The 26,931-nt window shown below is 39.1% G+C and overlaps 2 protein-coding genes across 2 annotated transcripts; both read right to left on the reverse strand.

Annotated features, from left to right (window-relative positions):
- Positions 1-5,468: 5,468 nt before the first annotated feature.
- On the reverse strand, positions 5,469-7,255 carry LOC124152433 (toll-like receptor 4). The gene has a single exon (XM_046525369.2). The coding sequence runs from the start codon at positions 7,253-7,255 to the stop codon at positions 5,867-5,869; it is 1,389 nt and encodes a 462-aa protein (XP_046381325.2). The 3' UTR covers positions 5,469-5,866.
- Positions 7,256-20,856: 13,601 nt separating this feature from the next.
- Positions 20,857-26,838, reverse strand: LOC124152451 (toll-like receptor 4). The gene is made up of 2 exons (XM_046525389.2): positions 26,679-26,838; positions 20,857-23,863 (listed from the first exon to the last, which is right to left on the reverse strand). Exon 2 carries the CDS (start codon positions 23,860-23,862, stop codon positions 21,415-21,417), a length of 2,448 nt encoding a protein of 815 aa, XP_046381345.2. The 5' UTR covers position 23,863; positions 26,679-26,838; the 3' UTR covers positions 20,857-21,414.
- Positions 26,839-26,931: the final 93 nt, after the last annotated feature.

The following is a 26,931-nucleotide window of genomic DNA, read 5'->3' on the forward strand; positions in this document are numbered from 1 at the left end:
ACTAGATTCATGTCATACATGCACACTAGATTTATGTCATACATGCATACTAGATTCATGTCATACATGCACACTAGATTTATGTCATACATGCACACTTGAGTTATGTCATATATACATACCAGATTCATGGCATACATGTACACTAGATTCATGTCATACATGCACACTAGCTTCATGTCATACATGCCTACTAGTTTAATGTCATACATGCATGCTAGATACATGTCATACATGCACACTAGATTCATGTCATACATGCATACTAGATTAATATCATACATGCATACTATATTCAAGTCTTACATGCATACTAGATTCATGTCATACATGTACACTAGATTCATGTCATACATGCACACTAGATACATGTAATATATGCACACTAGATTCATGTAATATATGCACACTGGATTAATGTCATTCATGCACACTAGATTAATGTCATGCATGCATACTAGATTCATGTCATACATGCATAATAGATTCATGTCATACATGCATACTAGCTTCATGTCATACATGCATGCTACCTTCATGTCATACATGTATACTAGATTAATATCATACAGGCATACTAGATTCATGTAATATATGCAAACTAGATTCATGTCATACATGCCTACTAGATTAATGTCATACATGCATGCTAGATACATGTCATACATGCACACTAGATTCATGTCATACATGCATACTAGATTAATATCATACATGCATACTATATTCATGTCTTACATGCATACTAGATTCATGTCATACATGCATACTAGATTAATGTCATACATGCACACTAGATTCATGTCATACATGCACACTAGATTCATGTCATACATGCACACTAGATTCATGTCATACATGTACACTAGATTCATGTCATACATGCACACTAGATACATGTAATATATGCACACTAGATTCATGTAATATATTAATGTCATTCATGCACACTGGATTAATGTCATGCATGCATACTAGATTCATGTCATGCATGCATAATAGATACATGTCATACATGTACACTAGATTCATGTCATACATGCATACTAGATTAATGTCACACGTGCACACTAGATTCATGTCATACATGCACACTAGATTCATGTCATACATGTACACTAGATTCATGTAATATATTAATGTCATTCATGCACACTAGATTAATGTCATGCATGCATACTAGATTCATGTCATACATGCATAATAGATACATGTCATACATGCATACTAGATTCATGTCATACATGCATACTAGATTAATGTCACACGTGCACACTAGATTCATGTCATACATGCACACTAGATTCATGTCATACATGTACACTAGATTCATGTCATACATGCACACTAGATTCATGTAATATATGCAAACTAGATTCATGTCATACATGCACAGAAGATTCATGTCATACATACATACTAGATTCATATCATGCATGCATACTAGATTCATGTCATACATGCACACTAGATTCATGTCATACATGCATACTAGATTAATGTCATACATGCATGCTAGATTCATGTCATACATGTACACTAGATACATGTCATACATGTACACTAGATTCATGTCATACATGCATACTAGATTGATGTCATACATGCACACAAGATTCATGTCATACATGCATACTAGATTCACGTCATGCATGGAAACTGTATTCATGTCTGACACGCATACTAGATTCTTCCCAGTTTTCCATAGCTCGTGGTTACAATAAATATACTCTGGCTTACTTACATGAAGTGTACATTTCGCAAATGAATGTCTAATCGAGTTTTGATGTTCTAATTAGATCACAGGAACAGATTAATCATTAGTAATGATCGAATATCATACAAGGCAATGAAATCCTGAAAACACAACATAGAACGGTAACGTAAGAGACTGACCTTGACACTCTGCGTGGAAGTTTCGTGTAGCCTCTTGTTTAGAATGTCCGAAACCGCCTTGTTTGATTCCCCACATATGTACAATGAAGCCCGTTTTGTTCCCGCCGTGGTGTTTCTTGAATAATGCTGAAACTCGTAGAGTACTAGGCTCAGCCGGAGAAAGTTACACCATGGTGCGCAGAAGACGTATAGATATCTGTGGGGAAGAAATAGAAACGAGGCTGTGAACACTAGATATGTCATGGCTTATGTGGGTCGCGTACTCTCACTTCCTTGATCTTGACTGGGTGTTAGGCAAATGTGGTATATCGAATAACGGGTGGCAACATTGGTGATAACATGTGTTCCAGTTGTTTCAGAAACGAAACATGTTATACATGCACACTTAATTCATGTAATTCATGCATACTAGATTCATGTTATACATGCACACCATATACATGTAATTCATGCATACTAGATTCATGTTATACATGCACACTAAATTCATGTAATTCATGCATACTAGATTCATGTTATACGTGTAGATATCTGTGGGGAAGAAATAGAAACGAGGCTATCAACACTAGATATGACATGGTTAGTTACGCACTCTAACTTCCTTGATCGTGGCTGGGGGTCAGCCCGATGTAGTCACATTTAGACCACACCTTATTGCCCATGTATGGTCAAAGTCAAATGCCACTGCTCCGATTGTTTTAGAAAAGAAAATATGTAGAGACGACGACTGAACAAACACAACATGACTTGAGCATTTATCCAGATGAGCATGTCATGTAACCAAAACTATCTATATACACTATTGACACAAATTACACATATTCACTATTGACACAAATTCCATATGTACACTATTGACACAAATTACATGTTTACACACTATTGCATAAATTCCATATGTACACTATTGACACATTTGACTACATTTACACTATATATATACATCTATATATATATCTATAGATATCTATAGATATATATATATATATATATATATAGATATATAGATATATATATATCTATATCTATAGATATCTATAGACAAATTACATATATTCTCAGCTCCCCAGGGAATATACAACCCCCGCTGCCCTAAACCTGCTAGGTTAACAGTCACATTACCATCTCACCCACCTGGTACCCATTCACTCCTGATTGAACAGAGTCATATTTCTAACAAAGTTTCGTACCACATGTAACACGTGTTCCAGTAGAGGTATGATGCTCATGAGTCAAGCTTGTCAAATACCGTTACCCATCCAACTACTCTCCGTGACCAACTTGTCTTAACTTCGCAAGAGTTCTGGCATGTGCTCTGTACTCAAGACCACGTCTAGTTATATGCTGGTTAAACCCCACCACTCATAAATTTTAAAGTTTGAGTAAGTGAGTGAGTATGGTTTTACGCCGCCTTTAGCAATATTACAGCAATATCACGACGGGGGACACCAGAAATGTACCCATGCCACAAAATGCAACACTTCTGCTTTCAGGTGATGTTCAACACTTATCCTGGTTGGAGTGTTAGTGTGAGTTATTTCTTTTAAACAGCTACCAATGCCCACATAGTATTCCAGAACAGATCACCAGCACACAATATTAAAGTAATGCTCGAGTTTACATGAGGATCAGTTGGTCACAATGGTTCCCTGGCTGATTGTTTGGCATCGTTGTTCGATGGCGTTGTTCGTTGTCCATGTTATTAAACAATGTCTGGGCCTAGACAGGCGTATTTAAGGCAGTTGTAATATTCTTGCTGAATGTGGCAAAAAACAACATCCATACATTCATTCAAACAGGTGCCTTTAAACACAGTTCATGCCTAAAACAACTGTGACTAACCTGTGACTCATCCTCTGTGATGAGGAAGCGGTAACAACGTGTGAGACATCGTAACAGGATGTGGAGAGTGAAGGATGTTCTCAAGAACTTGTAACAAAAGAGGTTTTAAAGAATTGGTTCCTTTATTAACCAGCAAGATTATAGATATTTCAGTTAAGTTGTTTATCCAAGTTGAAGTCTTTTAAAGTTAAAGGCTGATACTATATCGAAGGCAACATCGTCGTGAGTGTATCTGTTCAGAGAATATACAATTTGTCATCAATAGATTTGACATCGTTATGAGCAGAAAGCATGTGTTCAGTATGTTCTAGAATATGTGGGAATTAGAACGTTTGCTGCAGTCTGATTGACTGATAAACTTTATCATAGGGGATTTGATCCCGGAAATCTTTCGGACTTAAGACTGTATGTGAATATTTCTTTTAAAAAGTATCCCTTTTCAAACCAAATTTATGGAGACTGATACGGACAAGAGACTTCTGTATTTTACACTGTGACTCCACACCTAATCTTTATATGCTAAATAAGACGCCAACAGGTCATGAGGTGCTATAATTATCAGTGATCTCTTTTTCCTCAGAGTCTTAATTCACAAGCGAAAATTTTGTGACTGTACATGGAGGTCGTTTGTTTATTAAGCGCATGGTTCTGATAAACAATGAATGATTATGTTACAGAAGTAAGTATTGTATTTCTTCTAAATTTCAACAGTTTCAGGAAAAGATGTAAATTAAGTATATTCTCCTTGAGAGCATGTCGATCTGAACGGCAATCTTGAAAGTTTAGTCATAGTAAGTTATATTTTACGTCCCACTGACATTAGTTCAGCCATATAGCGACAAGTTTAGTCACAAGATTACAACGAAATGGGTTGAACTTCAAACAGTGTTCCAGTTATATCACGGCGTGTCAGCTTTATGTGGGAGGGAAGCCCGAAATGATGCAGATGTTTACCAAAAGTCACGAGCAAGGTTATGGTGCTGGCAAACCTCGACAGATAATCGGAGCAAACCGTGATTCGAGTTCCAACTCCGGAGTGCCGAGGGCTACCTGTAGAGCGGGAGATGCTTACCCCTTCAATTCATATAATTTTCATAAGTATTTTACGCCCTGTGATTATTTGATTATTCTCTGCCTTTGACGGTGTGTGTGTGTATACACCGCTTGTTCAAGTCCGGACTGATGGTGACTTTTAGTGCTTGCCCAATGAGATACCATGCCGCAGATTAACACAAATACCCCACTCAGACACAGTATACTTACTCCGAGCCGACCAGTCCCGAGGCCCTTAATGCCGAGCGCCAGACAGGGCTACAACAAGTACCATCTTGTATCGTCTTTTGGTATGACGCGGCCGGGGATCGAACCCCCAACCTTCCGCTCTCCGGGCAAACGCTCTACCACTAGACCACGGAGGCGGTTTAACATGAATACCCCACTCAGACACAATATACTGACTCCGATCCGATCAGTCCGGATCCTTGTTTTAGCCCCTTAATGCTGATCGCCTGACAAGATAACAACTTACATCTTTGAACGTCTTTCGGTGTGACATGGCCGCACTATCCACTTCACCACTGAGTACAAGCATAGCATATTTTCAGACAGACACGTTTATTTACAGAATCACAATTACATACTTTTGTTTCATTTCACATATAATTATTATTATGCTGTAGCATAAAATGATCATTCAAAAAACTTATTTTCTCAAAACACACAACCCGGCCATTCGGAAAAGTGGTGCTGATAGGCACTCTTTATTAAACAGAGGCAGGTTTTATACAATGGAAAAGGAATTGCAGCAGAAAATGAATTGACACGTGGATATAAAACTTAATCATTAGAATAGTTTGCATCCTATGTACAATATGTGATTAGGCACAGCAAACTCCATGTAATAACGAATTATTGTCCTCGAAACACATCGAATGAAATTCGAATCCAAACGACGACATTGTTGTGTTTGATTATCTCACGCCTAATTACCCAGAACAACGTGATTTGATTTTTGTGGCAACATTGCCAAACGTTACAAACATTATATAATATAGGACGATACTCCCAGAGAAGAAGCAGAGGATATTGCAATGCTATGAGAGCTTCTGATAGCATATCCAAATGTTTCTCAAGGTGTTACAAGGGCATCTTTCAGAGCAATCCAGAACGTGTCCTGGTCATCAACGTTCTGTGGGTATTCCAGGAAGGTCTGTGTGTGCATCATATACAACAAGTCCCTGGGCACAAGGTTGGGCAGGACCTCCTGGTACTTCACCAGGACAACCATGTTCCTCTCAGTGTACAGACCCTCCATCCGGGCCATCTCAAACTCGTATCTGCACCAGTAACTGTCCAGGAAGTTAGGGGAAAGCACGATGACAACAAATTTACTTTTTTGAATGGCTGACAGGATGTTGGCAGCTATTGGCTCGCCTGGAATAAAATCACGATGATGAAGACACAGTTGAAGATTGCCTTCTCTTTCAAGCTTCTCGATGAACATGTGCAGAGCAAAGTCACGGTCCTCGTCAGCGTAGGAGATAAAAGCATTATATTCATATTCCCTGTCATTCCCGTGTTGAATCAGGTCAACATTTCGGTAACGTCCCCGCGCTATGTAATATAGGTATCTCAACTTCCATCGATACCTGTAGAGGATAGAAGCACACAAGATGCAGAGGAAACTTGTTACAGAAACAAACAGTCCCATCGCTACGCCAAAATGAGAGGTGCACTTTTGTTGAAGTTGTGAAAGAATCTCAAACACATTTTCGTTGTATAACCATCCAGATTGTGAGGAACATTTGTACAGTTGTTGGCTTGCAAACATGTCCTTTCTCTGTGTCATCCATTTTACAAAAGGTAATGTCTCACAGGAACAGATAAGCGGGTTGGCTGAAAGATCAACTTTTAAAGCAGAGCTTTTGATTATGTCCAGTTGAGACATAAACATGTGATCAAGGGATGGAATTTGATTTAAACTTAAATTCAAAGATGTCAAATTGGTCATATGACTAACCTTCACCTTCAGGTTTGTGATACTGTTCTCACTTAGGTTCAAGGTTTTCAGACTGACAAGGTTTCGAAACACATTCACTGGTAAAAACTGGATTCTGTTCAAAGATAGATCTAAAAATTCGAGAGTTGGTGAATAAGCAAACGTCTGTCCCTTTTTATCCTTTCCTAAGAAAGCTCCAAGGTAGTTACTATTAGCTCTTAATATCTTGAGACTAGAAAAACCTTTCAGACAACCATCATCAATACGATCGCAGAAGTTTTCTGACAGGTCTATTTCAGTTAAATGGTTGCAGCCATACATTGGACCAGCCCAGAAGGTAATGATGTTTTTCCTGTAACTAATTTTCTTTAGATTGTTTGAGGTGAAGTTGACATTGACAAAACAAACCCTAAATGTGCTGTCGTCACAGAAGAAAGTCTCCAGTTTAGGAGGAAGACTAAATGATAATCCATGAATGACGGGAACAGAACTGCCAATACTTTCGCTTAGGTCAATCATCCGCACGTTTTCCAGTTGGTTCAAATATTCAAAGAAAGTGCCATACACAAGTCTACTTTTCCTAATGGTAAGTACCTCTAGACTTTTGGGAAGAAGGGACAATACTTCTTTTTCAGCGGTAACAATATAATTATCATTAAAATACAGTTCCCTTAAATTGGTGTTGTGAAGATGCTGCGCCATTAAGTTAGTGAAAACAATACATGTTGCATATTCACTCACCATGGCATTTAGTTTCAAAATTTCAACCGAGGAATGTTGGAGACCACACAAAATATTTTCAACATGCCTCGTATCCGATCGTGTATTCCCGGACATGTCAAGAATTGTGATGTTATCTAAATTAGTTAAAGCCCGTCTTCCAATGTGTGATATAGAACAACTCGTCATGTTCAGATAAGTCAGATGCTTCAGATTTCTAAAGTAGTCGGAACTTATGTTTGGAATATTACATAAACCTATCCTCCCAGATAATGTTAAATTTCTAAGCTTCCTGAGAGATTGAAACTCCTCATCAAATACACCTGAAGGTATACCATCAATAAACAATTCTTCAAGGGCAGATAACTCTGCTAGTACATGTCCTGGATATTCCATATCTGAGAATTGATCCTCATCATTGCTGTTGTTGTTTATCTTCAAGGACTGAAGGTTATGAAGACCCTGAAACGTGGCATTAGGATATGCCGAACTGTTAAGTGGGAGGTGATTGCCTTCTAAGTTTAGAGTTTCAAGGCTCGTAAGATGAATGAATGTTCTTGGTTTCAAACCACGCAGTTGATTGAAGGACAAATCAAGATGATAAAGATGAGAGAATCGGGACAAGCCAGAAGACAAGTGTTTTATGTTGATGGTGTTGTTTCTGAGAAGTAAGGTGTTGATGTTCACTGGCAGGCCATGGGGTATGTCGGAGAGGTTCCTGTTACGGCAGTCAGCGATGTATTCCAGTGAATCCTTCCGTAAGGTACACGGACGAGTCAAAGCAATCTGGTCGGTTTGCACAAAGGACAATGTTGCTACCGTGTATATCAAACCCAAATGACAGGCGTCGATGGAACCCATTCTGTGAAGAGAATAGATAAGAGTGTTATACGTCAATAGCATTGCGGGCAATTTAATCAGTCCGTCTTCCTTCAAACATTATTGTAGCCACGAGTCTAGCATAGTACATATAGAACAGAGGTGGTACCTACATGGGAAAGTATCTTTACTGTTCAACATATACTGGAATATCATAATATTTGGATGTAATACATATTTTTCTGATAGCAGAATACAGTGTACACACAAGGAGAAAAAAGTTTGTACATTACGAAACGTACAAATCTTTCTGACCTGAATCTTAGTATTCGCCCAACCTCGATGAATAGACCATGAGGGGAACATATAATCTTCCCTATGCTTTCAGATAGTTATCTTTGTTATGTCAATCAGATATTGCTTAGAATATATTTGAAATTTCAACATTCCAGGAAATATACATTTGTTTGGTAAAGTCACCAAAAAAAAACGTTTGCAAAGTACATATTTGCATATATTTTAATTGATCTTTTATCTGTGTACAAAAGAATTCACAGTTACTTTTTTTCAGCAGTTACCCAATTATCCCTTCCATTCCTGTAATATAACAACATAATATTTCCCCAGGTATCTGAATAAAGTCATTTTAAGCATTTCACCAGTACTTAACTGATTTTAGGTGTAAATAGATCAATAAAGGAAATCTACCACATTGCCCATAAACCGTTGAACTGGATGTGCTAATTTTTACATCAAGAAAATGTCAAAATGTTTCAACCTCCATATACCATACAGTAAAATTGGATTAGTTTTCATCTCAAATGTCGTACAAATTTGTATCACCAGGAATCTGTATACTAGTTTTCTTTATTATGTTTGCATATTTTCTTGAATTTTAACTGAAGCTTGCACCGCTGAGCTGATTTGACCTGATTATTGAAATGAACACCCAACCCACGTGAATTAAAACGTGCAATTCATTCAGGATTATTCATACAGACAATATAAAATTCTTTATAGAACGGAAACAGGTAACGTTACCATGGCTTAGTGTGAGGTGCAAAAGACAAGGTAAACAAAGTGCAGTGGTACTGTAGCTCACTTATATAAAGTCAGCAGCTTGAAATGGCAACAACCACAGACAAACTTAAAGTATGCCAGCAAGATTGAATAGCACAAATGTTTCTAGGACAGCAACTACGATGAATTTTGAAGCTTGATATTGCACAACATTGTTATCGTTTATTTATAACGGGTCTAAAATATGCCTTCTGAGAAAATTTGAGTTAGATCAGTTTTAGCTAACTATTGTGTCATTTTTTAAGGTATGTCAAAACCATGAGCTTCGGCTTTCCTGCAAGTTCGGAAAACAAGAGACGGTCACGCGGTTACTCTCGGTACGTGTCATATTTGCACACTCATCACGTTGATATTTATCTGTTGTTAGTACACGTGGTCTTCACTGAGAACCTATACATTTTTTATTCGACTCTTAAATCTTTGTACCATGCACTGTTACTTGAAAGCTCAAGTTGACTGAAACGTGAAATCAAATACATTACCAACAGATAGTCACACGTTGCAGAGAACTTACTAACTGGACGCATACTATATATGCGTACTAGACTACGTAATGCATGCCAACCGTACATGCATACTAGATTCATGTAATTCATGCGTACGAGATGCTTCTAATGCTCTTTTCCTGGACTTTTCCTGGCATTGTTCTTTCATGATCACCAAGGGTTTTGGTAATCAATGTTCATTATTCTATTTACTGTAGCTGGCTTATCCGATGTTTTCATTGCTTCAAAAAACACTAGAACCGCATGGTCTTAAGACCTTGACTCTTCAAAAAATGGAACGCATAGGAGATAATGAGAAAGTTGACTTTGTTTATTCATGAAACATTCAACACAAATGCAATATTTTTTATTGAACTATGTTAGTAACGTGTTCGTTAAGTGGTGTAGAGCACAAATACACTTTAAACTTTTATTGCTTTATACAGTAACTTTTAAAGACATGCATGAACATGTCATTGAAAGGAAATAAAAGCAAAATGCACGTGCAAGTTGTGACAACCATGTCTAGTGACCATGACTATAAGAGGTCAGTCGTCAGTCAATATATTGTGATATGTTTGGAAGTGGGAAAATGCCGAGGTTGAATGCTGCCAATGAACGCCAAAGGACGTCTTGAAGCTGGAGTGAGTGAGTGTTGGCTTTACGCCTCTTTTAGCAACATTCCAGCAATATCACGGCGGGGGACACCAGAAATGGGCTTCACACATTGTACCCATGTCGGGAATCGAACCCGGGTCTTCGGCGTGACGAGCGAACGCTTTAACGACTTGGCTACCAGACCGCTCCCTGAAGCTGGAGAGTCCCAGTCTGCAGTTGCACGTCACTTGAACGTACACCAGAGACCAATATCTCTTTCATGGGGTCGGTATACCCGACTCGATTCAACCCAAGATCGTCCGAGAAGTGGCAGACCAAGAGTCACCACCCCTGCACAAGATCACTACATCCGGGTCTTTCACCTACGTCATCGACATGAAATTGCCAACCTAGACTTTATGTCCCTGGTTTGAGGAGGGTTTCGGACCAAACAATCAGGAATCGTTTGCGAGAGTAGGGAATTAGATCCAGAAGACCGGTATTTGTCCCTGTATTGATACGTTTGCATCGACGACAACGTATGCGATGGAGCAACACTGTACAGGCATGGTCTCGTTCAGTGATGAATCACGATGTTTCTCCAACGCCGACATGGAAGGAAGCGTGTCTACCGACGTTGAAATGAACGCTTTGCACTGAACTGCGTTCGTCAGGTCGACAGATTCGTTGGCGGAAGTGTGATGGTGATGGAAGCTATATCCTACACACAGGGATCTGGCTTGGTGGCGGTTCAGGGGAATCTGACAGCAAGTCGGTACATCTACCAAATTCATCAACCTCACTTTCTTTCGATTATCAGCCGACAGAGGGAGTTGTTTCAACATGATAACGCTACACCACACACAGCTCGTGTCACTGTTGACTTCCTTCGTAATTCAAACGGCAATGTCTTACCATGGCCTTCCAGGGTCCACTTGCACAAAGCGATCTTAGCGCTACAATTATTGTAAATCCTTAAGATCGCGATCTTAGGCTTCGGTTACAATCGTCATCCACTTGCACAAAGCGATTGTAGGCTAAGATCATTGTAAGCTACAATCGAAACTTACAATTGGTCCGGACCAATCTTAAGTAGCTAAGATCGGTTTGTGCAAGTGGAATAGGACAATTGTATGGTGATTGTAAAGTTGATTGTAGCCGCCTAAGATCGATTGTAACTAAGATTGTTCTGTGCAAGTGGGCCCAGATCTGAACTCGATAGAGCATCTGTGGTGTGAAAGATGAGAGGCGTGTACATCAACGTCAACAAACGCCAACGCGTTGTAGGAAGAATGGAGGAGAATTCCACAGACTGTAGACTTATTCCGTCAGTGCCAAGGAAATGAAGAACAGTGAAAACAGCACACGGTTGTCACACCAAGTACTGATCGGAACGTCCTCTCGTGGACGTACGTGTCAGGTGACAGGACAGTCAGTATTGCAATTATGTCTACATAACATGCGGCTATCGCCGTGCTAATTTCCATCCTTATTACAATCAAATTAAATGAAATATGCAATTTTAATTGAACATAGTAAATCGTTTTGAAATTAGCCTAAGGGTTTCATTTGTTGAAGAGTGTACTTCAACCTAGATGGTTAAAGAACTACTATGCGACCCTAGTTTTCCATAGGTCGGGGTACAATAAATATACTCTACCTAACTGACTTAAAGTACGGGCGTACACAGTTCACAAAGAATTGAATGTTTAATCGAGTTTTCATGTTCTGATTTGACAGGAACAAATCAATCATTAGTGAAGATCGAGTATCATACAGAAGCATTTGATGAAACACAACAGATAATATAACAAACAGACCTTGATACTCTGCGTGGAACTTTCGGTTAGTCTTTGAACTTTGGAACCCGGGTTTGATTCCGACAGATGTGTACACAATGAATGGAAGCCCTTTTCAGTTCCCGCCGTGGTGTTTCTTGAATAATGCTGAAGTTAGTGTATAAGTCTTCTCATGCTCAGCCAGGGAACGCTCCAAAATGGTGCGCAGAGTACGTGTATATAGCTGTTAAGGAGGACATAGAAACGAAACTGATAGGGCACTAGATACGACCTGACTCATGATATTCACTTCCCTGATCTTGGCTCGGTGTCAGCCACATTGTAGTCACATTTAGACCATGTATGGTCAAAGGCAAATGTGATGTACAGTAAACTACGTTTAAAACGAACACGCTTATAACGGACTGACGGGTATAACGAACTTATTTTGGGGTCCCGGCCATTTGCTGTATATATGCTGTTATATATGCTTATAACGAACTACGGGGCGGTCGGGTAGCCTAGTGGTTAAAGCGTTCGCTCGTCATGCCGAAGACCCAGGTTCGGTTCGGTTCGGTTCGGTATTTTACCAGTTTTACCAGACTACCAGACTGATGTGGGGGGAAAGCCCGATGTGATGCCGGCATTAGGCGTTTAACACTTTGGTGAAACCCAAGAGCACGGACATGGTACTGACAAGCCTAAAACATTGTCCACGCGAACGGGGATTCGAACCTACGATCATAGGTTCCTGGCACATCTAAGGGACATAACTCTTCACTGCGAATTGCAGCGTCTTAGGCGACTGGGCCACTGGGTCTTTGAGCAATGGGTCATGCTCATGCTCATCTCATGCACATCCATAGATGATTCTTGTTGCAGTCTAGCAAGCACGTGTTTCACGCTTACATATATGCCCGCCCTGTCGTCATATTAAAACAAACGATGCGATATTTAATAAGCTACCTGTATATAATGTAACAGTTACTGAGTTTGATAAAAACAGCATGCAATTAATACTTGTTCTGTAAAAAGTCCATATGTCCTTAGGTCTTTGGACTCCTGACCCGTTGTCAGGTTTCCGGTCGTTCTAAGAGTGAGTGAGTGAGTGAGTAGGGTTTAACGCCGCTTTAAACAGTATTCCAGTCATATCGCGGCGTGTCAGCCTAATGTGGGAGGAAAGCCCGAAGTGATGCAGGCCTCAGATCGTTCTAAGAGGTACTTGTCCCAGGGTTGAGAGAAGTCCGCGGACAGAAGACGACCGCCTCTGTACTCGTCTATCTTAGTTTCAACCAATATTAATACAGGATGGTGGAATATATCACATGATCAAGTCTCTTTCACCAATGCCAAGAGTTCTTGATAATATAATAACATGCTCAAATTTGATTTGACATGATTGGTATCAATAGGCATGTTCGTGAATGTGAATTGGGTGTATCTAAACTGAAATTAACTACTTACTTTTAACTTACCTTGATAAACGCATGGACACTTTATACGATATTTATGGTCCATGATAATAGCAGGAACATAGTGAGAGGTCATTAAGTACACCCCGATTATCAGTAATCTCAATTTCCTGTACATTCAAGGGAAAGGTCATAAATTCGGTGTCCAGATCACGAGGTTGTTTGATTAAGGACTCTCTAAATACGGAAATGTGTTCACTTACGTAGGAGGCGTTGTATTTGTTTTGTTTTTCAAATGAGATTTGATAAATGTAGATAAAAATAGAAATTAGACACATGGATAAGAAGTCCTTTTCAATTCCAGTTTGTATAACTTTCAACACAGAAAAAAACTTCGAATGATTACAACAAATTGATGTAACAAGCTACATTGGGTGTAGCGCAGTGTGGACATTCATACAGAGTATTACCAATAGAATGGAAGTTTGTTTGTTTGTTTGTTTGTTTGTTGTTTAACGCCGCACTCAGCAATATTCCAGCTATATGACGGCGGTCTGTAAATAATCGAGTGTACAAAATATTTTACATTATGTGTCAAAACGTTTTTGGGCTACAAGTTAAAACCAGATGTATATCTTTCCCCGGGAACCTATGTGACGTGATAGATCAGACGGTCAATCTCCGTGGCTAAGTTGATTGAATGTCATCTTAACCCCAAGGCGTGGATCGCTGCTAATGATGATGGCTAATGATGACTAATCAGTTTTGTTTGTTTGTTTGTTGTTTAACCCCGCACTCAGCAATATTCCAGCTATATGACGGCGGTCTGTAAATAATCGAGCATGGACCAGACAATCCAGTGACTGACAACATGAGCATCGATCCACGCAATTGGGATCGATGACATGCATCAACCAAGTCAGCGAGTCTGACCACCCGATCCCGTTAGTCGCCTCTTACGACAAGCATAGTCGCCTTTTACGGCAAGCATGGGTTGCTGAAGACTTATTCTACCCCGGATCTTCACGGGTCATATCGCATTTGAGTTCATTGAATATGCCTTGTATTAACAACGTCATACAGGTCTCCTCAAAGGTTTACATGATGCTTGATGACAAGATGAAACCTCTCCTCTTTAACCGATTTATTAAGTAGAAGATTTATATTGTATGTCAGACGCTGGAGACAGAATGGTAAGTTTTCTCTAACCTGTTTTCACAGCATGGAAAGTAAGGAATAACTTTTCCAGGTACCTTCTAAAAAGGTGAGAAAAAATAGCATACTCCTGTTTGATGGTGGCTAAAAATGAAACACACGAGCAATGGGATTCAGTGGTGATGTATTTCATACGTATATCATAGTTGTGATTTGAACCTTACGTTTGTCAGTGTTTCGGCGACTGTGTTAACCCTTGAAACGTTTTGATTACGTTTTGATCAAATCAAATTTTCATAGATACTTTCTTTGCCCAGTTGTTTACATTCCTTCCTTTCGGAATTGTGTTGACTGTGATTACAATGACCCTCTAAAGATTACATATATAATATGTTGCCAAAATGTTCGTGCGTTATTGTAGAAACATTTATAACCGCAATATGAAAGACGTGCTTACTTATTAATTCTGACATGACACATGACACTTTCATTTCTGTTGTATGATATTTCGAAGGTTTGTAAGATAGTGTACAAAATATTTTACATTATGTGTCAAAACGTTTTTGGGCTACAAGTTAAAACCAGATGTGTTTCTTACCCCAGGAACTTATGTGATGTCGTAGATCAGGCGGTCAGTCTCCGTGGCTCAGTTGATTGAGTGTCATCTTAACCCCAAGGCGTGGATCGCTGCTAATGATAATGGCTAATGGTGACTAATCAGTTTTGTTTGTTTGTTGTTTAACCCCGCACTCAGCAATATTCCAGCTATATGACGGCGGTCTGCAAATAATCGAGTCTGGGTCAGACAATGCAATGATTGACACCATGAGCATCGATCTACGCAATTTGGAGCGATGACATGCATCTACTAAGTCAGCGAGCCTGACCACCCGATCCCGTTAGTCGCCTTTTACGACAAGCATAGTCGCCCTTCACGGCAAGCACGGGTTGCTGAAGACCTATTCTACCCCGGATCTTCACGGGTCGACTAATTAGTACACGTCGAAGTCGCATAGCTGGAACATTGCTAATTCGGCGTTTTACTACAAACAAACAAACATTTTATAGGAAAATTTATACAAATATATATAAAATACAGCCCATGCAAGTCTATAATGTTTGGCAAGTCTAGATTACTGCAGTATCTGAAAATGAAGAGAGTCACTGGGCTCCCTTTTATGATATTTTTATTAAGATAACTGAACAACTGGTTTTTCTGTACGATATGTTCATTTCAGAGACTAGATGTTAGTCTAGTCATGAGGTACTATTATCAGGGATCTCCTTCATATGTAAAAAAAATGTGACTATGCATTGAGGTTGTTTGTTTATTGAGCGCAAGGTTCTGGTAAACAAGGAATGATTATGCAGTAAGCGTCGTAGTTGTTCTACATTTCAACAGTTTCAGGTAAAGATATAAAATATGTATAATTGCAGAGAGAGCATGCCCATGGGCTACTATTAACAAGAACCAAACTCGCAAAAGGAAAGCCCGAAGTAATGCAGGTCTCAGACGTTTACCATTTTTGTGGAACCCCGGAGGATGAGTATGGTTCTGACAAACCTAGAAACAAAATCGGGACGAACGGGGATTCGGACTTCTGAGGCCTACCTGTCAAGCAGGAAATGCTTATCCTTATCAATTCATATAGTTCCAACGTTATTATAGAAACGTCGCTTGAAACGTTTTGCCTCGCCGTTTGAAACTCGTTTGAGGAGACACAGGACAGAAGGAATTATTGTTGTTTTTTGCCGAGATTAGTAATATTTTCAGCTTCGGCATTGCGACCTGCAAAATAATTGGACAGGCAAACAATCACCCAGGTCTCCCGGATGTCCCCAAAGCGGTCAATTGGATGGATCAGCTCTCCGGACCCGTGGCGATCCGGGGTAGAATAGGTCTTCAGCAACCCATGCTTGCCGTGAAGGGCGACGATGCTTGTCGTAAGAGGCGACTAACGGGATCGGGTGGTCAGGCTCGCTGACTTAGTTGATGCATGTCATCGTATCCCAATTGCGTGGATCGATGCTCATGATGTCAATCACTGGATTATTTACAGACTGCCGTCATATAGCTGGAGTAGTGCTGAGTGCGGCGTTAAACAACAAACAAACAATGCAGCTGTCCAAAGGTCGGCCGCGTCATACCAAAAGACATTAACCGATGGTACTTTTTGCAACCCTGCCTCCTGCTCGCCATTAAAGGGCTAAAACAAATACAGGTCGGTCCGGAGTCAGTATACTGTCTCCATTTCACCTCAACTCACCCAATATCAATCAATCAGTTTATTCATATATATCTGTAAGGTCACAGGCCCATAGTACAGAATAGATGACAATGTGGAAGCGGTTAGGAATGTTACAAGGATTCATTTCTTAATAACATGACATGATATATAAAGAGAGAGAGATTTTGTATAGCCGTTTTGCTCACATGTGAAATTAAACAGATAAACTTGTATTTATTTGGATGTACATAGTATTTCTGTTCAATATATTTTTTCCTTAAATTATCATATTTACAACATACAAGTAGAAAATGAAATTCATCTTCGACAACATTTAAAGAACATTGTTTACATAATCTTAAACATTTGAGTATTCTGTTGTGCCTGTCAACTTCAACCATTAACCTGTGTGAGCTGCATCTAAATTGTGTTAATGATATTCTGCATTTTCTTATATTTACATCAGTTAAATATTTTTCTGCGCATATTTGCATTATAAAATATCTATAATATTCGCTAGAAACATCTACAGTAGATCTCCATGTTTGAAAATACATGTCAAAAAGCGTCTGTCTTATTTTCGATATGAACATGGCATGATTCTCTAAGAAACATTGGTTTTCCCAGATGTAACCATACCCACATTTATACAGTAGACATTTAACATTGTATGCCCAATTTTGATCTACTTACTGGCATTTTTAGTAATTTTAACCAGTATCTTATGATTTTTAAGTAGTGATATATATACAAGGGCATGCGACCACATTCACCATAAACCATTACGTTAGACGTACTATGTTTAACACCAAGAAATCTTTTGCATGCGTATAAATGTACGGATTCAATTTCTTTAGCCTCTGCAAAACCCCATATTTCTGAACCATAGGAAAGAATAGGAGCTATTTTTGTGTCAAAGATTTTGAAGAAAGAAATATAAGCACATTCGCTAATATGTTCAAACGTTTGTAAAATGCCCAATAGCATCTTTTTAGCTTGGATTGCTGCATTACATATATGTCGGTTCCATGATAATTTACTTGAAAATATTACACCAAGATATTTATATGAGGTTTCAGTTTGGAGTAATTGTCCCCGAAAGTACCACTTTTCGTTTTTTGACAGCGTATTTCCTTTGCTAAATACAACAATTTTTGTCTTATCTAGATTAACATTAAGTTTCCACGTATCACAGTACAATTCTAGCTGATTTATCAAAGTTTGTAAACCTTTTACAGTACTCGAGAACATGATTATATCGTCTGCAAATAGTAACATAAATATTTTTATAAGTTCAGGATGTAATTATCATCATCATAATTTCTTTTGATTTGGGCTGCAAGCTCATTAATAAAAAAACAGAACAAAAAAGGGCTTAATACACATCCTTGGCGTACACCAGTATGACATATAAAAGAATCTGAATACATGCCCTTTTGTTTAACACATGATTTAACTTCCTTATAAATACCACATAACAATTTACCCATTTTATTACTGACACCATGTGAATTAAATAGATACCATAACTTATCTCTACAGACTGAATCGAATGCTTTCGAAAAATCTACAAATATAGCATACAATTTTCCACGTTTACGTTGAATATACCTATCTATAAGAGCCTGGAGAATAAACATATAATCAGTGGTTGAGTAACCTTGTCGAAAACCTGCTTGCTCTTCCTCAATCTTATCAAGTGCTTCCGACCTCAATACCAAGCGTTTATTAATAATGCTAAGAAATATCTTACTGAATATACTGGTAAGTGTAATCCCCCTATAATTTTCAACATCAGTCACTGAGCCTTTTTTTGTGAAATTGGAACGATAGTTCCAAGTGTCCAACCTTTTGGAAAGTAAGAGGTATCCATTATTGTATTGAATAATATTTCCAAATACGACGGGGTATTATCAAGAGAGTATTTAAAGAATTCTGTTATAAGTTTATCAAATCCCGTGCTTTTCAAGTTTTTCAGATTTTGAATAACAGATTTAATTTCTTCTTTTGAGATTGGGGAATCTAATATTTCCGTTGCAAAATTGGTTTCATCATTATCAAAAGAGTTCAACTGGAAGTTATTTGTGGAATCATCACCGCTGAAAAGATTTTTGAAGTAATTAAACCACTCATGCATTTCTATGTTACTTTTAGTTTCCTTCTTGTTGCTGATGTTTTTCAAGGTCGTCCAAAACTGTTGTGATGAGCTGATACTTTCTTCTAGTTTTTCTCTGCTTCTATCCATGAAATTTTGTTTCTTTTTTCTGCAAGTAGCTTTATACTTATTTTTCGAATCAGTGTACTTAGCAAGTGCGTCTTTATCCTTTATTTTTTTTTAACAACTCACATTCCCAGTCAAACCACTGTTTACTTTCTCTGTTAGGGGTTACTTCCCTTTTCATTACATTCCCTGCATATGTAATAGCTTCTGTAAATAACGATACACTTTCATCAATATTTGTAAAAACAGAATCAATAGCTTCTCTTAGGAGGCATGCAAAGGTGTCTGATAACAGTCGTTCTTGGAAAATATCTGCTTTGCTGTTATCCCACTTAAACATTGAATGTCTATGGTAGGCGTTTTCAAATGATGTTTTTCCACCTGAATGAAGCGCTCGTAATGACATTGTAATAGGCAGGTGCTGTGATTCGTGGCGTGACTCAATATCAAAATTTTGGCACAAGTCAAATATATCTATGGTGCTAATAATGTAATCGATAACACTTGCTCCAGCATTGCCAACAAATGTAAAATCACCTTTCTCGGGCTCACTTCCACAGCGGCCATTCATTATGTGTACATTTAAAACAGCACATAAATTGATAAAACATTTTCCAAAGTTATTAAGAATAGTATCGTTTGAATATCTACACAGATTAAACCTGTCCCAGTATGAAGTATCCTGGCCATGGAGATATTGAAGTATATCATCCTCTACATAATCTGGCTCTTTGCCAGTTCTTGCATTAAAGTCACCCCCTAAAATGCACGAAACGTCACCAACATCACCTAGGATGTCAAGCAGTTCATCCTGAATTAGCACTATACCGTTTTTAGATCCAACATTACTGTCGTACCATGTAGATCCTTCTGGGTGAATATACACACAGCAGTATAACACGTGTTTTTCAAGTCCAAACAGTGACCTGTCTAGTAATAGATAATTATACTTTTACTACACAAATTCCACCTGAAGGTCTTCCAAAATTTGCTATCTTGTCTGCTGTCTTAATAAAGTCGGTATATTCGCAGAACGTATCATCAAAATTTAGTTTCTGGGTCCATGTCTCTGTCAAACCAATTATGTCAAATGTTTTTAAAAATGATAGACACTCACAGTCTGATAACTTTGAGAGCAACCCTGATATATTCCAAAAACACGAGTTTCACAGCATTAATGATACTACAAGTAGGTTCAGACGACGCCCCCTGTATATCCGGGCCCTGGCCACACCCCTATCTCTTCTGTGTCGGTCTCCCACCCCTGCCTGCGTTACCTCTGTCGGCCCGACGTGGGTTGTTTCCGTCACGTGACTCGGGTCGAGTCACCTCTGTATTTGCACGTGAAGCGTACGTATCACGTACAGGAGCAGACGACAGTTTACCACCTTTATAGAAATAACTCACCCAATAGAGGTAGTGGTGGCCTCTGTCTCTGTGTGTGTGTGTTTGTGTGTGTGTGCGTGCTTGCGTGCGTGCGTGCGTGCGTGCGTGTGTGTGTGTGTATGTGTGTGTGTGTGTGTGTGCAGACATAGCATGTTTTCAGACAGATATGTTTATTCACATATTCTCGATTAAATAGTTTCGTTTCATTTCACATTTCATTATTATTATCCAGTAACATAAAATGACATTCAAATACACAACCCGGTCATTTACGAAATTGGTGATGATAGACATTATTTAAATCCATATTTAACAGAGCCACGTTTTATACAATGGAAATGGGTTTGAACTAGAAAAAGAATTGAGACATTAAAAATAATCATTTGAGTTTTTACATCCTATGTACCATATGGGATATAGCACAACAAGATCCACTATCATAACGAATTTTCTTCTTAACAAGGCGCCGTTCATGCTGACACACAATGAAAATGATGTGTGTTTGTGCTCAAATCCATCTCGAAACAAATGGAATGAGATTCGACCCTAAACGACGACGTTGTTGTGTGAATACCTCGTGCCTAAAAACCCAGAACAATGTAATTTGATTTTTGCGGTTATTTTGCGAAATGTTACAAAAATTATATAACATGGAGATTGTAATGTCTACTCTGGCGAAACCCTCAGAGAAGAAGCAGAGGGTATGCCTTTATTAAAATGTTATGAGAGCTTCTTAGAGAACAGTCATGAGGATTTTTGCATATGGATCTGGCTGATACCATGTCTAAATGATTTTCTCAGGGTGCTACAAGGGTATCTTTGAGAGCAATCCAGAACGCGTCCTGGTCATCTACGGTCTGTGGGTATTCCAGGAAGGTCTGTGTGTGCATCATATACAACAAGTCCCTGGGCACAAGGTTGGGCAGGACCTCCTGGTACTTCACCAGGACAACCATGTTCCTCTCAGTGTACAGACCCTCCATCCGGGCCATCTCAAACTCGTATCTGCACCAGTAACTGTCCAGGAAGTTAGGGGAAAGCACGATGACAACAAGTTTACTTTTTTGAATGGCTGACAGGATGTTGGCAGCTATTTCCTCGCCTGGAATGAAATCTCGATGATGAAGACACAATTGAAGATTGCCTTCTCTTTCAAGCTTCTCGATGAACATGTGTAGAGCAAAGTCACGGTCCTCGTCAGCGTAGGAGATAAAAGCATTATATTCATATTCCCTGTCATTCCCCTGTTGGATCAGGTCAACATTTCGGTAACGTCCCCGTGCTATGTAATATAGGTATCTCAACTTCCATCGATACCTGTAGAGGATAGAAGCACACAAGATGCAGAGGAAACTTGTTACCGAACCCAACAGTCCCATCGCAAGGCCAAAATGAGAGGTGCACTTTTGTTGAAGTTGTGAAAGAATCTCAAACACATTTTCGTTGTATAACCATCCAGATTGTGAGGAACATTTGTACAGTTGTTGAGTTGCAAACATGTCCTTTCTCTGTGTCATCCATTTTACAAAAGATAATGTCTCACATGAACAGATAAGTGGGTTGTCTGAAAGATCAACCTTTAAAGCAGAGATTTTGCTGATTATGTCCAGTTGAGACATAAACATGTGATCTAGGGATGGAATTTGGTTTGAACTTAAATTCAAAGATGTCAAAGTGGTCATATGACTAACCTTCACCTTCAGGTAAGAGAGACTGTTTTCACTTAGGTTCAAAGTTTTCAGACTGACAAGGTTTCGAAACACATTCACTGGTAAAAACTGGATTCTGTTCAAAGATAGATCTAAAAATTCGAGAGTTGGTGAATAAGCAAACACCTGTCCTTTTATATCGTTACCTAAGAAGGCCCCAAGGTAGTTACTATTAGCTCTTAATATCTTGAGACTAGGAAAACCTTTCAGACAACCATCATAAATACGATCGCAGAAGTTTTCTGACATGTCTAGTTCAGCTAACTGGTTCAAGCCATACACTGGACCAGCCCAGTAGGTTATGACGTTTTTTCTATAACTAATTTTCATAACATTGTTGGAGGTGAAGTTTACATTGACAAACGCAACCCTAAATGTGCTGTCGTCACAGTAGAAAGTTTCCAGTTTAGGAGGAAGACTAAATGATAATCCATGAATGACGGGAACAGAACTGCCAATACTTTCGCTTAGGTCAATCATCCGCACGTTTTCCAGTTGGTTCAAATATTCAAAGAAAGTGCCATAAACAAGTCTACTTTTCCTAATAGAAAGTACCTCCAGACTTTTGGGAAGAAGTGACAATACTTCTTTTTCAGCGGTAACAATATAATTATCATTAAAATACAGTTCCCTTAAATTGGTGCTGTGAAGATGCTGCGCCATTAAGTTAGTGATGACAGTACATGTTGCATATTCACTCACCATGGCATTCAGTTTCAAAATTTCAACCGAGGAATTTTGGAGACCACACAAAATATTTTCAACATGCCTCGTATCCGATCGTGTATTGCCGGACATGTCAAGAATGGTGATGTTATCTAATTTAGTTAAAGCCTGTCTTCCAATGTGCGATATAGAACAACTCGTCATGTTCAGATAAGTCAGATGCTTCAGATTTCTAAAGTAGTCGGAACTTATGTTTGGAATATTACATGTACCTATCCTCCCAGATAACGTTAAATTTCTAAGCTTCCTGAGAGATTGAAACTCCTCACCAAATACACCTGAAGGTATACCATCAATAAACAATTCCTCAAGGGCAGATAACTCTGCTAGTACATGTCCTGGATATTCCATATCTGAGAAGTGATCCTCATCATTGATGTTGTTGTTTATCTTCAAGGACTGAAGGTTACGAAGACCCTGAAACGTGGCATTTGGATATGCCGAACTGTTAAGAGGGAGGTGATTGCCTTCTAAGTTCAGAGTTTCAAGGCGTGTAAGATGAATGAATGTTCTTGGTTTCAAACCACGCAGTTGATTGAAGGACAAATCAAGATGGTAAAGATGAGAGAATCGAGACAAGCCAGAAGACAAGTGTTTTATGTTGATGGTGTTGTTTCTGAGAAGTAAGGTGTTGATGTTCACTGGAAAGCCATGGGGTATGTCGGAGAGGTTCCTGTTACGGCAGTCAGCGATGTATTCCTGTGAATCCACGGTACACGGACGAGCCAATGCAAGCTGGTCGGTTTGCACAAAGGACAATGTTGATATCGTGTATATCAAACCCAGATGACAGGCGTTGATGGAACCCATTCTGTGAAGAGAATGTATGAGGGAGTACATTAATAACAAATTCAACCATTCAATCTTCATTCAAACACTTTTAAGCCCACAAGCCTATAGTACAGATAGAACAGAGGTGATCCCGGCATTGTAAACTCTATATACGAATGTGTGTTTGTTGAAGGGTGTGTGGTAAATATACATGGGAATGGTTTGCATAAATAATTTATCTTTACTGGTTCACATGTACAGGAATACATCTTTGGATCATTTGGATTTGGATGTAATACATCTTTTTATCTTATAGCAGAATATAGTGTACATACAAGTAGAAAGTAGTATAAGTCCTCGATAGTTTTCTTAATACACGACTTACATGGAAACGAGATTGAATTGCAGTATTGCAGTCACCAACTAAGATGAATTTTGAAGCTTGATATTGCACATTTTTTCGACTATTTCCAACAGCTCTTAAGTATGCCCTCTGAGTAAAATTGATTTTTAACAAACTCGTGTGTCATTTGGAGCTACACCAATGACAAACATGAGCTTTAGCTTTCCTGCAAGTTAGGAAAAGAAGAGACGGATGTAACAACCACGCGGTTACAATGGGTACTTGTCATATTTGCATAGTCTGTCTCCCAGTGCCTGAACCTATTATATTCCCTTCCGCCGGGCCCTTTCTGTATTGCAAAAGCACTGAATGTTACAGATATTTAAGAAATAAGTATTTACCTATTTATTACTCTTCCAATCCTACCTTATTTAAATATAATACTCTATTATCTTGTAACCGCACTAGTATTGTAACTAATTGTGTTAAGTATATACTGGAAGCACTTGCAATCCGAAATACTGTCACTTAATACCCTCTGTCATCTGCCTCATACTGTATTTTTCAATGAGTATTTGTACGTGGGCCTATGGCCTTTATACTGAAATAAAGAATTGAAAAAAAGCACTGAATGATGCAAGTCTCGATTTCCACAAATTCTGAATCTCCCTTCTCACAGGGGCTCCTTTTAATTTAATAGTTATTATAATTACATATTTTCAGAAACAAAGTGTTAATCTACCACAGTACATGTAAAACGGATGCATACTGTAACAACAAACTGTATTCATATTGTACAAGCATACTGGATGCATACCATAAACCAAACTACTGGATGCATACCATATATGTAAACAGGATTCACGTCAAACATGGAACATATATGTATACCATGTATACGTGCTAGATTCATGTAATATATGCATAAGGGGGCACGGGTGGCCCAGTCGTCTAAGGCGCCGCGATTCGCTGTGCAGAGTTGGGTCCCCTGGACGCGCCGGAAACCTATGATTGTGGGTTCGAATCCCGGTTCACCCCGATTATGTTTCTAGGTTTGTCAGCACCATACCCGTGCTCGTGGGTTTCACCGAAGTGGTAAACGTCTAAGACCTGCATCACTTTGGGCTTTCCTCCCACATTAAGCTTACACGCCGTGATATAACTGGAATACTGTTAAAAGCGGCGTTAAACCCAACTCACTCACTCACTCACTTATATATGCAACAAATATTAATGTTAAACATGGAAACGGGGCAGGATACAAAGTGTGAAGCCCATTTCTGGTGTCCGTGATATTGCTGAAATATCACTAAACATGGAAACTGTATTCGTGTCATACCATCTTCCCGAGGCAAGTGAGTTAACTGACTTTAAAAGTCCAGTTTCCACCCTTGCCGAACTAGGCTGGAAATATGGAGTTATATTTTGGCTGGAGTAAAGAATCTATCCATAGTCCAATCAAAATCGCGTAACGAAATCGAAATCCGGTTCGTAAACTGTTGTGCAGATTTCGGGCGATTGCAGGATTTGCAAAGCATGTGCACCGCCAACACGGGATCAACAGTAATTTTCCAAATCTGTTCATGTTTTTAATCAAGGTCCTCACGTTATTTGGTGTACTTTGCGATGTGAAACCCGTTTTATCACAATATAGATCTCGATTATTAATCGGATCGTCTTGACTGGGCGCCGCCATTTTGTTTGAAGCAAGTGTAAGTGATACAAGAGGCGGAATCTGATTGGGCAACAGGAGAGGCATAGAAGGGACACATCACGTAATAGTGACGCTACGATCGAGCCCAGAAATTGCAGCCTAGTTCAGCAAGGGTGGAAACTAGACTTTTATGGTCAGTTAACTCCCTTGCCTCGGGAAGATGATGTCATACATACATGCTCGATTCATATCTGACAAAGATTCATGTAAGAGATGCAAACTAGATTCATTTAATACATGCATAGGGGGCACGGGTTCCCCAGTCGTCTAAGGCGCCGCGATTTGCTGTGCAGAGTTGCGTCCCTTGGGCACGCCAGAAACCTTTGATTGTGGGTTCGAATCCCGGTTCGCCCCGATTATGTTCCTAGGTTTGTCAGCACTATACCCGTGCTCGTGGGTTTGAAGTGGTAAACGTCTGAGAACTGCATCGTCTCGGGATTTCCTCCCACATTAAGCTGACACGCCGTGATATAACTAGAATACTATTAAAAGCTCCGTTAAACCCAACTCACTCACTCACTCAGTCATACATGCATACTAGATTTACGTTATACATGCATACTAGACTCACATCATACATGCATGCTAGATTCATGTAATTCATGCATACCAGATTCACGTCACACATGCATACCAGATTCATGTAATTCACACAGTTCCCAAATGAATGTCTAATCGAGTTTTGATGTTCTAATTAGGTCACAGAACCAGATTAATCATTAAGGAAGATCGAGTATCATACAAAAAAGCATTGACATCCTTGAAACACAACAGAGAACGGTAACGTCAGACACTGACCTTGACACTCTGCGTGGAACTTTCGGTTAGCCTCTTGGTTGAAACCCGGATTGGATACCCCACATGTGTACAGGTGTAGCCCGGGTTTTTTTTCCCGCCGTGTTGTTTCTTGAATAATGCTTAAACTCGTATAGTACTAGGCTCAGTCGGAGAAAGTTAAACCATGGTGCGCAGAAGACGTGTAGATATCTGTGGGGAAGAAATAGAAACGAGGCTGTGAACATTAGATATGACAAGGTTTATGTGAGTCACG

This window comes from Haliotis rufescens, unplaced genomic scaffold (genome assembly GCF_023055435.1).
Source record: "Haliotis rufescens isolate VD_foot unplaced genomic scaffold, xgHalRufe1.0.p SCAF_74, whole genome shotgun sequence".
NCBI classification, from domain to species: Eukaryota; Metazoa; Mollusca; class Gastropoda; order Lepetellida; family Haliotidae; genus Haliotis; species Haliotis rufescens.

Excerpts from the sequence above, each read along its gene's own strand:
- LOC124152433 (XM_046525369.2), bottom strand. The coding sequence starts at position 7,255 with ATGATTGACCTAAGCGAAAGTATTGGCAGTTCTGTTCCCGTCATTCAT.
- LOC124152451 (XM_046525389.2), bottom strand. The coding sequence starts at position 23,862 with ATGGGTTCCATCAACGCCTGTCATCTGGGTTTGATATACACGATATCA.